The following is a 17,126-nucleotide window of genomic DNA, read 5'->3' on the forward strand; positions in this document are numbered from 1 at the left end:
ATTTGAAAGAGCAGCATGTGATCAGATGCAAAATTACAATTCATCCCACAGCATTATTTTACGCAATCAGTATGGTTTCAGGAAAGGCTGCAGCACAACTCGGGCAATAAACGAACTGGTCACAAAAGTTAGCAGATGTCTTGACGATAGACTGTGTGTATCGGGCATCTTCTGTGATCTTACCAAAGCTTTTGATACGGTAAATCATGACCTGCTTCTCCAAAAACTGACAAACTATGGTTTTCAAGGAAAATCTCTTAATTGGATGTCGTCATAAACAAAGAGTACTTGTAAACAACAGTAACAAAAAATTAGTCTCTGGCTGGAAACACACTCAGTTAGGCGTACCGCAAGGTTCTATATTAGGGCCTCTACTATTTTTGTATTATATTAATGATATGCCATGCCAGGTTCAGTCCGATACCATCCTCTACGCAGATGACTCAACAGCAATAGTATGCTGCAAAACTGATAAAGACTTAATCCATCGTATTGAGCAAACACTTGGGGAAGTGGAGAAATGGGTCAAAAATAACAGCTTGAAATTAAATCTTACAAAAACAGAAATTGTTCATTTCACCACAAAACAATCGGCTCAATGTATAAATGAAATAACATACAAAGACAAAAAATTGGACACTGCAAACTGTGTCAAATTCCTTGGGGTACTAGTGAATAAGAATATGCTGTGGGGTTACCATGTAGACAGCATACTAAGTCGACTGAACAGTCTCGTATATGCCATGAATGTCCTATATAGCATTACTGATTTAGCTGTAAAGAAAACTGTATATTATGCATATTTTGTATCAGTCATAAGGTATAGTATAATTTTTTGGGGGTCTGAGAAAACAAATCTGCTCAAAGCCTTTAGGCTACAAAAAAAGATAATCCGAGCCATGGTAGGAGCAAAAAGGAGACAACACTGCAAACCTATATTTGAGAAACTAGATCTAATGTCCATACCTAGCTTATATATATATATATATGAGCTTCTCATATTCACAAAAAGAAACCCACAACTTTTTGAAGGCAACTGCTTCTTGCATCAGTATGAGACCAGGCATAGAGCAAGTTACATGTTACCTACCCATAGACTAACACTATATGAAAAAACTCCACATTATATGGGCATGAAATTTACAAATACTATCTGGAAGGGGAAATGTGACCCACCTCTAAAATATACTGAAGGAGACTTGGAAACATATCTAAAAAATAAATGCTACTATACGGTAGAAGAATTCTTGAATGATAACCATGTAAAAATAATTGTATAGATCACCACAATATGTATTATGACAAATGTGTAAAATACTTTATTATGACAAACGTGTAAAATACCTGTATAGCAACACATGTATTATAACCTAAAATTAAGTTTATTAGTCTGTATGTAGTATAAAAACTGACAAGTCACCTATGTCGCAATCCTTGATTGTATAAGGCATGTTACGTGATAATAAAATTTGATTGATTGATTGATTAAGTTACTTAAAATATAGTAATTTTTAATTAAGGAGTCTTGCTCATTAATATTAATATCAATTGACCCAGAAAAATTAGGCAATGAAAAGTATATGAACAGACATCATAACTTTACAGAAGTATGGCTATAATTGGTGCAGAAATTTTGAATCAAGTGAAATCTGTAACTAAGAAAAGCTTTTTAAGCTACTTAAGTTTGTGCTAATGTAAAAACATTATTGAAAATGGGAAGATTAGCTCTTTAATTTTAAAGTAGCGTCAAGGTTGTTTGATGAACCCTCTGCCAGGCATTTAATTGAGAACCACCGAGTAATCATGTAATGTAAATGGATAGAAAACAAAAATCTACTCACCAAGCAGTGCCACGCACACACACACACACACACACACACACACACACACACACACACACACACACACACACACACACTTCTACAAGCTTTTGGAGCCAGTGACTACTTCTTCTGGCTGAGCAATTGAAGGGAAAGGAAAAGGGATGAATGAAAAGAACTGGAGAGGTTTAGGGAAAGGGGTTCAGTTTAGAAAAGTCTCCCAGAACCCCAGGTCAGGGGAGGCTTACCGGACAGGATGAGAAGGAAAGACTGATTGTTGGGGACTGCACAAGATGAGATTTGAAAACCTGAGAGCTTAAACGTGTGAGACAGGCTAATATGCAAGACAGAGATTTCCACTAAAAATTGTGCATGAGAAAATAGAATCAAAAACTAAGTGCAGTATATGTAGCAGATGTCAGAGGGGGAACAGCGAAAAATAGACAAGTCAGAAAATGAAAGATGTAGAAGACTAAAATATAGTGAAGAAACAAGTATTTACTGAGAATAAATGCTGAGACAGGAGGATTAACGTAAATTAAGGCCTGGTGGGTGGCGAGAACTGAGGACATGTTGTAGTAATCATGTAGATGTAAAGTGGTCTTCCCTTCTGAAATGCCTATTATCTCACAAGATGTCTGCCTTCGTAGCGCAGCAGTAGTGTTACTGCCTACCATGCAAGGGGGCCTATGTTTGATTCCTAGCAGGGGACTGGGTGTTGTGTGTCCTTCATCATCACAGACATGCAAGTCGGCAAAGTGGCGTCAGCTAAAAAGACTTGCAATACCGCAGCCGAACCCCGAAGGGGATATCCTGGCCAATAAATGCCATATGATCATTTCATTTTTCATCTCACAAGATTTTTCCTATGGCAAAAAGAATGAATTTTTATAATTGCAATAACTTTTAATTGCCATAATTTTGGACAAAACCAATTATCTCACAGCAGTCAGAATATCACTTTGAATGATTTGAATAATAGAGTTTTGTGGGGGGATTTGTTTCTACCATTTTGATAATATGCATACTATGTATACTATGTACTTAATGTGGGAACTTTTACATCAGAACCTTTTTTCAAAAGGAAAATTTTATGTAGACCTCAATACATGAAATAAGAGTGCATACACATTAGGATGGTAACCTGCTTTGTTACAAGCCTTATCTTTTGCATAAGAAATGAGCCTTAAACTATTTTCTTCAGCCCATTCTGCAAGTGCAATACCATTCTGATCATTCGTATTCTATTTCCACTTTGAAGGCTGTTAAAGTTGAATATATAGATAGCTGGGTGAGGGAGTGATGGTAAACTTCAGGTGTTTGCTGGACTTGTAGTTGCATGCTATTGTTATCTCTTTAACTTTTATAGTTATTTGCTGGATGTCATTTTCAATATTTACACTCAATAAACAGGTGTTTTATATATTACTGTGAATATAAGTAGTGTAGCCATAGGTATGATGGTATGTTGCACCAAGTGCACGATATTCAGGTATTCTGCCTCTCTATAGAAGAATATTTACACTGTTGATATGATTTTCTTCACTAACAGCAATGTCCATATTCTTTTCTCTCAAGATCTCAGAGAGAATCTCACCTTATGATTTGCTGGATATTTCTGAATTAAGCTGGCATATTTAGAGACTAGGTCCAATATTCCTTGTCTTATGTCTCTGAGAAAAGCTGTTTAGATGTAAATTTGGTTTCATATGTATTACTGTCAAGATATCTTACTGTCAAGGTAGTTCTGACTTCCAGATCACTGTTGCTTATGTAGCAACAACCAAAGGTCATGTGTAGAGTATTTTAAGCTTCATGTATGAAAGCAAAGTTTGACCCTCACTTTCATTGAAGAATTGCTGAATAAAAACATGAAAATGGCACTGTGTGGATAACCAAAGTGCAATAGCAATGATAAAATCATGTCAAATATCAAGAAGAAGCAGGCATATTGATATGAAGTATCATTTCATCAGTGATGAATTGAAACATGGTTGGTTCAACATACAGTACTCTACAACACAAGAGCAACTTGCTGACATTGTAACTAAATCTCTTCAAAGTATTGCTTTTAAAAGACTGGAAGAAAAGCTGATGTTTAATTGAAATCTAAGCCTTTCGCTTGTTAGTAGGCATATTTTCAGAGACTGTGATTTTAAATCTTAAACAGCACACTATGTTATTATCTTACTAAATAATGAGATAATAACATATTGTTTTATTTAAGATATAAAAAGATCATAGTAAACAGAAACAATATGTAACTGACAATGTAAGAGCACAGTTGGTATCCATGCACTGTTTCTCTAATGACATGGCAACATGAGTTGGTTGTTTTGTGAATAAGAAAAAGAAGTCAGAGCTCATACAGAAAAATATGTGTTCATTCCTTCTGCACGCTATATGAGATTGGAGTAATAGAGAATCGTGAAGGTGGTTCGATGAACCCTCTACCGGGCACTTAAATGTGATTTGAAGAGTATCCATGTAGATGTAGATGTATGTTCTTCAATGTATTCCATGAAAAAAGAGGTCCCATGTAGTGTCTCCAAAAATAAAACTCAGGTAAAAAGCCCAATTCAAATCCCAACACCCATACACAACCAAAACACTCAAGTAGAGCTCTAGTCAAAGGTACAGAAGCTTCTAATCAAGCCACAAACTGCTAGTTCCGTCCAGCAGTTATTTTTAAATCAGTCTCTTCTGTTCCCTGTGATCAACTCATGCAGTATGAGTGGTGTATTGTGTGGTAATTCCATAGCAGATCAATTTCTTGTTAGTATCAATAGCTGATCCCCTGGCTCAATTCCTCCTGCCAGAAGTATTGTTAACTTATGTCATTTTGGAGTCAGCATCTGAAGAACTATCTCCTTGGGATACAAGAGGTATAGTCCTCCAGTATGTGTAGTGGGAAGAAAAATGAAAGTGACTGGTTGTATTGTTTGTGTATTTCAGTTGATTATTATCCCCCACCACCAAACACTTTGTATGTGTTAGTGGTGTCAATATATGAAAAATTTGACTGATAAAACAAATAAACTTAGCCATGCAGTAAGTCTCCCCTGACCCACAGTTCTGGGTCACTTTCCTGAAATCTACCCCTTTCATAGACCTCTACAGTTCTTTTCCTTCACGCTTCTTCCATCCCCTTCAATCCTTTTGCCTGAAGAAGAAGCCACTGGCTGCAAAAGCTTGCCATTTACAACCGTCTTTTATGTGTGTGTTCTGCCACTGCTTGGTGAATAAGTTTTTTATCCATCCAGGTAAATTATTTTGTAAGTAAATTATGAGACAGAACTGCTAGCAAGTGTTATCCAATGCTTTATGTCTTTTAATGTATCGTAACACATGGAAAATTCAAACAATCGAAAATCCACAATGGAATATGACAATACTATGAAAATCATAGTTGCTAGTGCAGATGCTGACTCACAGATAGGCACAATAAAAAGACTATCAGAAAGTAAGCTTAAGACCAACAGGCCATCATCAGAAATAGACAACATACACACATACACTCAAGCAAATGCAACTTACACACACATGACCACAGTCTCTGGGTGTTGAGCAGGGGGTGAAAAGTGTAATACTACCAATAAATGCATAGAAAAGTAAAAATGGTACAGTCTCTAGCTTTCAGAACAAACAGTTCCTTCCAAATGTAGATCAGAGGAGAGGTCAGGGAAGCATAAAATGGAAGCACAGATTACCCTCACCCCAGGATGAGAGGGACCCACCACTAATGATGACAAATAAGGTGAAGGTGAATATGTTGGAAAGGGTGCTGTAGGTCCAACTCTCTCTTGTACCTTGCTCTCCCTTGTATTTTCCTATGTGTCCATTAGCAGTACTGCGTGTTTCACCTCCTGAAAGTAAAAGTAAGTAGTGGCCAGCAGTTTTGTCTCATAATTCATTAGTCTCTAATAAAATGTGATACTTGTTGCTCGTAAATGATTTTCTTTGTTTTTCTAAAGTGTGAACTTCTCGTAGTCACAGGTCTGTAAGTTGTCCATTTGTGTAGTATCAACTGAAAGAATTGATCTACTATAATCTGAGATGTCATTGTAGTTTGATTTGTGAGTATACAGGAAACAAAGAACAGATTTCATATTACAAAGGATCATCTGTTTAATTTGTTGCAGAAATCCAACATCAGAGAAGAATGACCTGATTAACATTGACTGGCAGCCACTAAACCTTTCAAGCCCAGCATACCTGGAGATAGGCTCAGACCTGATGATGAAACAAGGCTTTTACTACAAAGACCGGATGCAACTGTGGGACAGATTGTTCCCACTCTATCAAAATACCACCTCTGGCACCACAAAAGAAACAGGACTAACAGTGCAACAAGTTCTTTTAGTTTTAGTTCTTTGCTGTTTCATTAAATAGCTCTGCTTCCTTAAATCTGCAGCAGGCTGTACAATACAGTTCTCTTGAAAGTGGATTGTTAATGAGATGTTTCACGTTTTAAACACGATGTTTGAGAAAGTTCATGCTGTCTTCTCTGTCAGAGTGTAACAATAACTGTAGAAAATTTCAAAAATATGTTGTACCTGGCTGGTGGCAGATAATTTGTGAAGTTTTATAAGTACTGATATTAAATGGAAGGAAGTCCAGATTGAAAGCATATCATACTAATTTTGGTAGTGGGAACTTGTGATGTTTGTTGCTTCATTAAGAGGGCACTTACTGTACGGTGACACAAGGGGAAGCAGCATCAAATGTGTAGACTTGAAATGACCATAAAAACTGAAATTGTGTGCCAACTGCAAGGTGACACTGTACATGTGTGTATGATCTGCAGCAATAAAATGGTGCTTATACTGTTATAAATGTGTCTCTCATTGGAAATTATTTCAGCACACTTTTCTTTCAGGATTCAGTACAGTTTTCTATTAAACTTAGAAAGTAAATAATAGCTAAGAGCTAAATTGTGAAGATGGCCTGTAACTTTTATATGATAATTATAATGAACAAAAAATATTTCAGGATGAGGTTTGTACTTTTTTTTAATTGGATTCATTTATCTAATGTCTTTACATTGTCAGTTCCAATACACATAGTGTAACCACTGACTTACTATCAGTTACACTCTTAATTTGTTTTATCATTTTTTTGTTAAGTTACCTAATGGCCACCTATTTCTGGACACTGACTCTGGGTAGAAGTGTGCAGAAGTCACAGGGAGACATTTCTTTAATTTCTGTTTTCATTGCCCTGTGGGAAGCTAGTTGACTTGTTATAACATTCAAGTATTAATATGTATGTGGAACAGGAAAAATTTAAATATTCTGTATCTCCTTGCTGAATCTAGTCTCTCAACATTGAGAGATCTATTACACAATGCTTGAAATTAAATATTTGTGACTAATTTTTTCAGTAAAATCAATTTCTTCACAATATTTCTACATTCAATGCTCATAATTTTTAAGAAGAATATCAGAGGACTCCAGGAAGCCAAAGAAAAAGAATCAGTGTCCATTGCTCATATTAAAGAAAAAATAAAATGATGTGAAACAGGCATGCTGATTTTGTGAACATTATATGCAAAAGTAACAGGCAGTATAAACAGTAAGCTATCATAAATGTGTTTATTGTTACCATTTAGTTATAGCTAAATGTAATCAGATTTACTGAATATAAAATTCTTAAAATTAATGTGTCATTCTGCAGGTTTTCTTTTTTCTCCCAATGTATATTACAATGTTCCCTACACATTACCTTGATCTTCAGGTAAAAGAGGCTCTTAGCACATCAGAGCACCTGCTTTTTAACATTACCTGTATTTGCACTCATTCTAGGAAGATTTTTATTCTGTCACTACCTCAGACTGTTGCACTAACTAGACTGTGGTTCATAAGAACCATTTTGTTTTTATACATCTTAGGCCTGTTCCCAAAATCTTAGCCACTTTCCATTATCTCACTTGTAAGAGTGGGACGTGTAATGTCAGATACCGCAGCTACAGCAACAATTTCCCAAGGTTGTTGTGTTATTGGTGTCTTGAAAAGAAAGTAGTACAGTTGCCTAGCAAGTTGTGTCCAATATGTTTTCATTTTCACATGTTTGCAAAGTGTTATCTGGATTTTGCACTATGAAAATTAATGTAGTGACAGCTACAATAGAATTCAACCAGCGTAAGATGAGACTTGATCAACCATATCAAGAATTTATTATGTCTTCAAAACTAAAGTTGTCATTGTAAATTTCAATATGAAAATCCTCAGTGTCAGCAGTCCTATCCATAGGCCCTTGTCTGAGATACTGTGATTAGATTAGCCTCCAACAATAGGATAAGATCACAAATGCTAAGGCAACAGGACCTGTCATTAACAGATGTGTTAAGGATAGCACAGAGGAACTGATAATGTTCACATTGCATGCAGTGTCCCACTAGGTAGGTACACAGGCATCACCACCATACAAAAGATAAACTGAGGAAGGAAAAGTCTCCGCATACTATGAGGCACTTCTAGTCAAGGCACCTATGAAATGAGCAGCAAGCAAAAATATTGTTTACATGCCACCAGCATTTTGTGAGAAGAAAGTCATCTGTTACTTGCCTCCTCATTACAAGAAGTATTAAGACTCCCTTTGTGTGCTCGGTGTTGTACCAAGCATTCATGTTTTATAGTTTATTTAAAGATGCAGTTTGTTTTTGATGTGGAGTACAGGTACACATCAAAAGCATTTGCCAAGCTAAAAAATGCAAAGGCACCGTTGGTTCAGAATGTGCATGAGATTAGAAATTAGTGGAATCTAGTTACAGGTTCCCAACAAAGGCAATTAACAGAACTACTATGGGATCAAAACAAGATGACTTGTCAAGTGCACACGAGCCACCCAGTCTCAGTTCTTAACTAGAACATGTGTCTGTTATTATGATTTTTATTTATTTATTTATTCATGTTCCATTTATCCATTATGCAAGAGAACTGCATGGATATGGAATGAGTCATAATTATACATGGGGACAGTACTTACAGAGGCTCATAGATATAAATTTTAGCATTGTGTAGGTACAAAATATGCTAAAAATGCTTAGGAATTTCCTACAGTGAGAAGAGATATAAAACAATCAAATAATAAATTACAATTTCTACAATGTCCAGAAACAATCCTTGAAAGATATTAGAAGAGTGAAAAGGACATATGACAAAAAAGGACTAAATGAAATAAAAGAAGACTTCAAGATAAATAACAAGAGAAATTTCTACAGAATTTCCAGAGAAAATGTAAAGGTTTATCAGCCTCCAAATATCTGCTTCAAAAGAACAGATGGATATCAGGAAACAAATATTACAGAAAACTGCAAAATAATTAAGAATTATTTTGATAAACTCTTTAATTGCAAGAACACTAAAGAAAAATTACTCTACATGAAAACAGTACCACGGTCACATACAAAGCCACCTTCTGTAACAGAGGTAGAAGAGATTATAAAACATCTAAAAACACAACAGAGCCCCAGGAGAAGATGGCATTATTTCCTAGTTCTGTAAACTCAAATACCAAATCACCACAAAGAAAATCCATGAAATTCTTATAGAAATATGGAATACAGAGAAAATTCCACAGGAATGGGACTGTGCATTGATTCACCCACTCAAAAAAAAAAAGTGATAAGACAGACTGTCATGATTACAGAGGTATCTCATTATTACCGGTCACCCACAAAATTCTCTCCATGGCATTACTCAACAGAATATAACCAAAAGCTGATAAAAGATAGGTGAATACCAAGCGAGCTTCAGAAAATGAAGGTCCTGTATTGAACAAATATGGAACCGGCAAATGCTCCTCAAGATCAGACAGACAAAAACACTGTAGTCATATTCATGGGCTTTAAGAAGGCCTATGACTCCATAGACCTGGCAGATTCTCTTTGACATATTAAAAGAATATGGAACAGACAGAAAAACTCAGACACTCATACAACAGACATCACACCCAAAATAAAATTTGTGGGAGAAATCTTGGGCCCATTTGAGATACATTCAGGGGTCAGACAAGGACATAGTCTCTCACTGATTTTATTCAACATTGTCTTGGACAAAATTATGAAACAATGGGAAGAAAAAGTAAAAGGAATTCAACTAGGAAGAATGTGTGCAAACAAGAAAATCATAAAATGCCTGGCATTTGCAGATCACCAACCTTTGTAGCAAATAACTGAACAATTTTCTCAAGAAGTTTGCACATCACACATAGCAGAGAGATAGGTCTGTAGATCTTGGGATCTCTCTTGTCCTCTCCAGGCTTCAAGATAGCTATTATCTTCAACTCCTTCCATTTGTTTGGGATATTTCCTGTCTCAAGTATGGAGGTGAAAAATTTGCAAAACCATGTGCGTGCTCTTGGACCTACTTTCTTTAGAAACTCCGGTAGGATTCCATCAGGTCCGGCAACTTTCCTTGATTTGATGTCATTTATTGCAGTTATCAACTCTTCTTCAGAGACAGAGCTCACAATGTCTGACTGTTCTGCACATTTCTTCAGTGCTTTGCATGACGAGCCATTCAAACAATTGGAATCAGGCCTGAATTTGACTTGGTGCAGCTTAATAACTACTACAGGACCTGGCATCTGAACCTTAATGCATCAAAAACAGTAAGCACAGTGATGCACCTGAATAACAAACAAGCAGATAGGAAGTTGTGCTTGAATATTGCAGGCCAGAATATAATATATGAAAGAGCACCAAAATACCTGGGTGTTAAACTAGGCCACAACCTAAAATTCAAAGAATAACTGCAGGATGTCAGCCAAAAACATAGAGAGAGAGTCAATATCATCAGAAACTCATAGGCTCTACCTGGGGAAGTATTGCTACAACACTTCGCACTTCCTCCTTGGCTCTAGCCTACAGTGTTGCAGAATCCTGTGCGCCTATATGGGCCAACAGTTTGCATGTCTATAAAGTAGATGTTCACCTAAATGACACCTTGAGAACAATAACTGAAAACAATGAGACCTACCCCAACACCATGGCAAACATTGAACCTCCCTCACTCTGCAGACAACACACAATCCAAAGAGAAATGCAAACAATTCCTATTGACACCACACTGCCAGTACATGCTGATCTGCATGGCCTGACACGGTTAAAGTAAAGAAATCCCTTATGATATCACTCCTCAAATAATTGGGACACCATAGTAGAATGGAAACACCCATGACAACAAGCAAGTGTTAACAATGGCCACCTCATTAAGAATTCGGCTGATCATGTTCTTGGCGTCAACATCCCTTGAAGAAGCCAGGTGGTACTAAACAGAATGAGAACTGGTGTTAGACGATGCAATGAGGTGATGGCCAAGTGGGGCTATGTGGACGATCTCCACTGTGACTGCGGTGAAATACAGACAATGCAACTGAGTGAGGCAGTGCAGTGGCTAGCACACTGGACTCGCATTCCGGAGGATGATGGTTCAATCCTACATCTGGCCATCCTGACTTGGCTTTCCATGACTTCCCTAAATCGCTTCAGGCAAATGCCAGGATTGTTCCTTTGAAAGGGCTTGGCCAACTCCCTTCCACATTCTTTCCCAATCTGATGAGACTGATGACCTTGCTGTCTGGTCGCCTTCCCCAAACAACCTAACCTAACAGACAATGCAGCACATAATTGAGTGTGAAACTCATGGTTTTCAGGACGGTTCACTAGAGGATCTGCATAGACTCACAGACTGTGCCATTTCTTGGCTTTGTAATGTAAGTGTTTCTGTTTAATTGTTAATTTTTTTGACAGATTACAACATGTATGCCCTATAGGTTTATAAGTACTATAATATGGACAACTAAATTTATAATGAATAATTTTTTGTATCATTTGCATGTAAGTTTTCCATGCTGAATGTGTATAGTACTTTAAGGCATCTGGCATATCAAACAAAAAATAAAATAAAGTAACTGAACAATGATGCCCAGTCAAAGAATGGGAAGTCCAGGTTGCAGCATAACAATATTATGAAAAGGATTGATTGCTACTCACCATAAAGATGACATGCTGAGTTTCAGACAAGCACAATAAAAGATCATTAAACATTGAGCTTTCAGTGAAAGCCTGTATTGTATTTCAATGATTTACTGCACTGTATCATTTGCTTGAATTATTTATGTTATCGAATCAGTGTTAAATGTTGTGTAATATGTATTTAAAATTATGTACTAATGTACAAAATCAGCTGTATCCCATATCAAATATTTGGTGAATGTATGCTTCACCAATAAAAAATACAAAGAAAGGCATCGACAGATGCAGAAGTAACTTCATGTGTGCCATAGGGACCATTGCTGTTCATGATGTATATTAATGACCTTGCAAACAATATTAGTAGTGATGTCAAACTGTCTGCAGATACTACAGTTATTTCTAATGAAGTAGTGTCTGAAAGAAGTTGCACAAATATTCAGGCAGATGTTGATAAGATTTCAAAATGATGCAAAGATTGGCAACTCACTTTAAATCATCTTAAATGTAATATTGTGCAGCACATTAAACAAAAAAATGTAGTATCCTATGTCTATAATATTAATGATTCACTGTAGGAATCAGTCAACTCGCACAAATACTTAAGTGTAACAGTTTGCAGGAGTGCAAACTGGAAGGATTACATAATCTCAGTTGTTGGTAAAGCAGGTAGCAGACTGGTGTTTATTGGTACAATGTTAGGGAAATGCAATCACTCTACAAAAGACGCTGCATACAAAACACACTGCGGCCCATCCTAGAAATTTGTAACATGTGTTGCACTCCTACCAAATAGGACTGACAGGAGACAATGAACAGTCTGGTTTGTTTGAGCAGTGGCAGTGTCCCAAAGATGGTGAAAGACCTAAACTGGCAGATGGTTGAAGACAGACACAAACTACATGTCAAAATCAACTTAGTAAGTTTCTAGAGTGAACATTAAGTGGTGTATCTAGGAATATATCACAACCACTTACGTGCAGCTGCCATAGAGGTTGTGAAGAGAAGGTTAGCCTACCTGTAGCACTCACAGACGCATTTAAGCAATCATTCTTCCTGTATTTCATACTGAATGGAATAGGAAAAGCCTTAATAACTGTTACAATGGGATGTACCCTCTGCCAAGCACTTCACAGTAGTATGAAGAGTATGGATGTAGCTGCAGAGAATTTAATTATACAAGATGACCATAGGAACCTTCAAAATGTGTGTAGCTCTAGGGAGCCTACATAAATATGCTGAAAGAAAAAAAAAATCAGAACACCAAAAAATAATTAATGTACAGTAATGAAATTTCAGAAATGCATTGTCTAGGTAACATATTTAAGTGATAAATATTAAAAGATCACATGTTAATGTAAATGTGAGATAAGCCTTTGCAAATGTGAAATTCTGGTACATTAACCACCAGTGTAACTGCCACAATGTTGACTGCAAGCACGCAAACGTGCATGCATTGTATTGTACTGGTGCCGGATGTCAGTTTGCTGGATGGAGTTCCATGCCTATTGCACTTGGTCGGTCAATACGGGGACAGTTAATGTTGGTTGTGGATGACACTAGAGTAGTCCACAAAGATGTTCTGTCTGTGCTTAACTGGAGACAGAACTAGTGATCGAGCAGGCCAAGGCAACTTGTCAACACAGTGTAGAGCATGTTGGGTTTTTTGGCAAAAAACAAATATGTTGCCTCAGTCACCGCAGTTGTCTGGTCTCAGAGGTCATACTTGGTTCAACCCAGCAACTGGCAGAGAAGGTCGAGAAGACTAGTCTTGTGCATGGAATATCAATGAAGCTCACAGTTTGCGGCATTTTCCACAGAAGCGATCGTTGCCCTTAGTTCTGAGTCAATCAGAAGTAGTGAACCAGAGATTTCAAAAGTTCTGTGATGAGCTAGGGTGCAACTTCCTGGACTTGCACCATAGAGTTGAGAACTTAAGGGTGTGCCTAAATAGTGTGTGTGAGCACTACACATCAGAGGCTGCTACCCATGTAGCTGACTGTGAATGGGGTGCACACAGAGAGTTTTTTTAGATTAGGCAACTCTCCACCCAATCCAGATAACTATAGCTGTAGGAAACCCAGAAGTATCTGTGTAAGATTGAAACAAGTGCCACAGGTGACAATATTAAAATCCTAGTGGTTAACTGCTGAGGAATTTGCAACAAAGTGCCAGAGTTCGAAGCACTCTTGAAAAGTAGTGAAGCTCACATAATACCGGGTACAGAAAGCTGGTTGAAACTTGAAATTGATAGCAGTGAGATGTTGGAGAAAATTTAAGTGTATATTGAAAGAATAGGCTAATGGGAAATGGAGGTGGAGTATTTGTTGCAGTAACCATAAAACTCAACTCCACCAAGACAGAAATTGAAGCAGCTTGTGAGATTGTTTGGGCTTGACTCAACAGCAAGACTGGGCATAAAATGGTAATTAGATCCTTCTGTCACCTGCCAGACTGCAAACTTTAAAGTAAACTTCAGTTCACTTATATGTACGTTCCCCAGTCAGTGTAATCATTGGAGGAGACTTTAATCATCCAACCATCTATCAGGAAAATGACAGTCTTGGTGGTGGTGGGTGTGATAAGATATTCTGTTAAACATTACTAAATGCCTTCTCTGAAGAAATATATATATATGTTCAGTAATCTAAGTAAAAACATCAGTAATGTCATATGTCAATGAGGAACTTGAAATTTTCAACACAGGGCAGAAGCTTGTACAGGAACTACAGCTCAAGTTTAAAAGAATAATTGACAATACACTGGACAGATATGTACCCAGTGGAATAGTTCATAATGGAAGGGACCCTCCATGGTATACAGTCACTGTGAAGAAACTTTTAAGGAAACAGACTACCACGTAACAGGTGTAAAACAAAGCACAGGACTATAGTAGATAGATGCTGAATGAAACACATTTGGATGTCAAGAGGCAATGTGTGAAGCCTTCTGCGACTACCATAGCAGAGTATTATCAAATGATCTTTCACAAAACCCAAAAGAATTCTGGTAATATGCAAAGGCTATTAGTGACACCAAAGTTAGCATCTAGTCAATAGTGAATGAGACTGTAACTGAAACTGAGGGTTGGCAAAGCAAAAGCTGAAAAGCTTTCATGCAGAAAGTTGTACTTAGTAATTCAATCAATGTAGTCATATGATATTCTTCTTTCTGGAGAGAAACCATGTACGGGATTCCCCAAGGCTTAATCTTAGGTCCACCATTGGTGCTCATAAAAAAACAATCTTCCATCAGATATACAACATGCAGAATTAATTCTCTTTGCCCATGACTCTAGTATTGTAATTGAAAGTATCAACCATTGGTGCTCATAAAAAAACAATCTTCCATCAGATATACAACATGCAGAATTAATTCTCTTTGCCCATGTCTCTAGTATTGTAATTGAAAGTATCAATGTCTGGTTTTCTGTAAATGATCTCTCTTGATTAAAATAAATATAAATTAAAATTTGGCATATCCATTTCTGTACATCTCAAAGGTATTCCACCATTGAACTGGAAAAAAGACATTTTGAAACTTGTAAAACAGCTTAGTTCAGTCACATTTGCATATAGAATCATCACAAATCTTGGGGAGAGACAAGTAAGTAAGCTGAAATAGTTTGCATATTTTCTTTCAGTAATGTCATTTGAAATAATGCTCAGGGGTAAATCATCTTTAAGAAAGAAAGTCTTCATGCTCAAAAATGTGCTGCAAGAGTAATATGTGGTGCTCACCCACAATCACCTTGTAGACATCTGTTTGAGATGTTGGGCATTTTGACTACCAGTGCAGCTTCACAGTGTAATTATTGCCTTACAAAATTAGTTGTAAATAGTCCACTGCAGTTCAAAAGAGACAAAAATGTAGATACTGTATTATCAGAAGAAAAAGTGGCATTTACTACTCCAAATTGAGATTGTCTTTGGCACAAAAAGGGGTGTAAAATGCTGCAGCCAAAAATTTTAATATACGAGGGTTACACAGACAGTAATGCACTGCAGTTTTTTCTTCATTAATTCTTTATTGAACATAATGAGAATTACTCTTTATTGAACATAAAGATAATTACACACATGAAAGAATGGTGTCTTACCTACCCACCCTATTTTTCCATATAATCTCCTTCTCATTCTATGGCCTTCCTCCAGCACAAAACAAGGGTGTGTGTGCCCTGTCGGTACCAGTCCTTGTCCTGGTGGTGCAGCCAGTGCTTCATTGTGTGAATCACCTCAACACTCATCGTCATCAAAACATCTACTATGAATGGCATCCTTTAATGGCCCAAACATCAGCTCACTGAAACATGTCAGGTGTGACAGCCATGGACAGTCTCCCTGACCAGTGCAAACCGTGGAGTTCCACCAAACTGCCTTCTGATTACCTCTCCCTTCTTGCCCAGCAACTAACTGTACTTCTCTTGACAACAGATGCACAATAGACTTTGCAAGAGCATTTTTGAATGTTCCCCACAGTTTCTATCTCTGCTGTGAGAAATTCAATGATGGCATGTTGCTTCTAACATACATCACTCACATACACTATTTTGAAACTGTCCTCCAGCTACATTATCTGTTGAAAGTGACAGAGACTTGGCGCACTTACTCAGTGGACTTCAAATAATACATAGGTAACGTTTTGCATTTGCACAGGATACGGTAGCATGGAGATCTGCATCAAACCAGTCTCAGGACTGAAGACCATAACAACAACAACAGGTCATTCTATTCCGTAGAAGAATTTCTATCACTGCAATGTGTAAAATGTGGTGGGTAGGAACTGCCAATTCATTTCTACATATATAAAAAAACTATTGCACAATATTATGAAAAGGACAGTTGCTACTTACCATAAAACAGAGATACTGAATCTCAGATATGCACAAAAAAAGTCTAACAGAAAATGAGCTTTTGGCCAACAAGGCCTTCATTGGTGGTAGAACATAAACACACACACTCACACAAACATAATTCCCACACGTATGACTGTAGTCTCTGGCGGCTGAGGCCACATTGCAAGTAACAGCACAGGATTGGAGATACGACCGTGTCGAGAGGGTAAGGAGGAGGCTGGGGCAGGGATGGGGGGAGGGCATAGCAGAGTAGGGGTGAGGGATCGTGAAGTGCTGTTTGTGGGAGCATACAGGCATGAGGTGGAGAGAGGGTAGGGCAGCTAGGTGCAGTTGGGAGGTTATACAGAGGATGAGGGAGGGTTAATGGAAAAGGAGAGTGGTAAAAAGACTGGTTGCTCTCGTGGAATAGAGGACTGTGTAGTGCTGAAATGGGAACAGGGGAGGGGTTAGATGGTATGGACAAAGACTAACAAAG

At 37.4% G+C, this 17,126-nt stretch overlaps 1 protein-coding gene across 1 annotated transcript in view; it reads left to right on the plus strand.

The window, feature by feature from the left end:
* Positions 1 to 7,481, plus strand: part of LOC126335113 (esterase E4-like) — a 143,823-nt gene extending 136,342 nt beyond the window's left edge. The window contains exon 10 of the mRNA XM_049998067.1: positions 5,963 to 7,481. Within this exon, the coding sequence (XP_049854024.1) occupies positions 5,963 to 6,212 (250 nt within the window). The 3' untranslated portion in view covers positions 6,213 to 7,481. The remainder of the gene's footprint in view (positions 1 to 5,962) is intronic.
* The last annotated feature ends 9,645 nt before the right edge of the window (positions 7,482 to 17,126 follow it).

Source organism: Schistocerca gregaria, chromosome 2, assembly GCF_023897955.1.
Source record: "Schistocerca gregaria isolate iqSchGreg1 chromosome 2, iqSchGreg1.2, whole genome shotgun sequence".
Classification (NCBI taxonomy): Eukaryota; Metazoa; Arthropoda; class Insecta; order Orthoptera; family Acrididae; genus Schistocerca; species Schistocerca gregaria.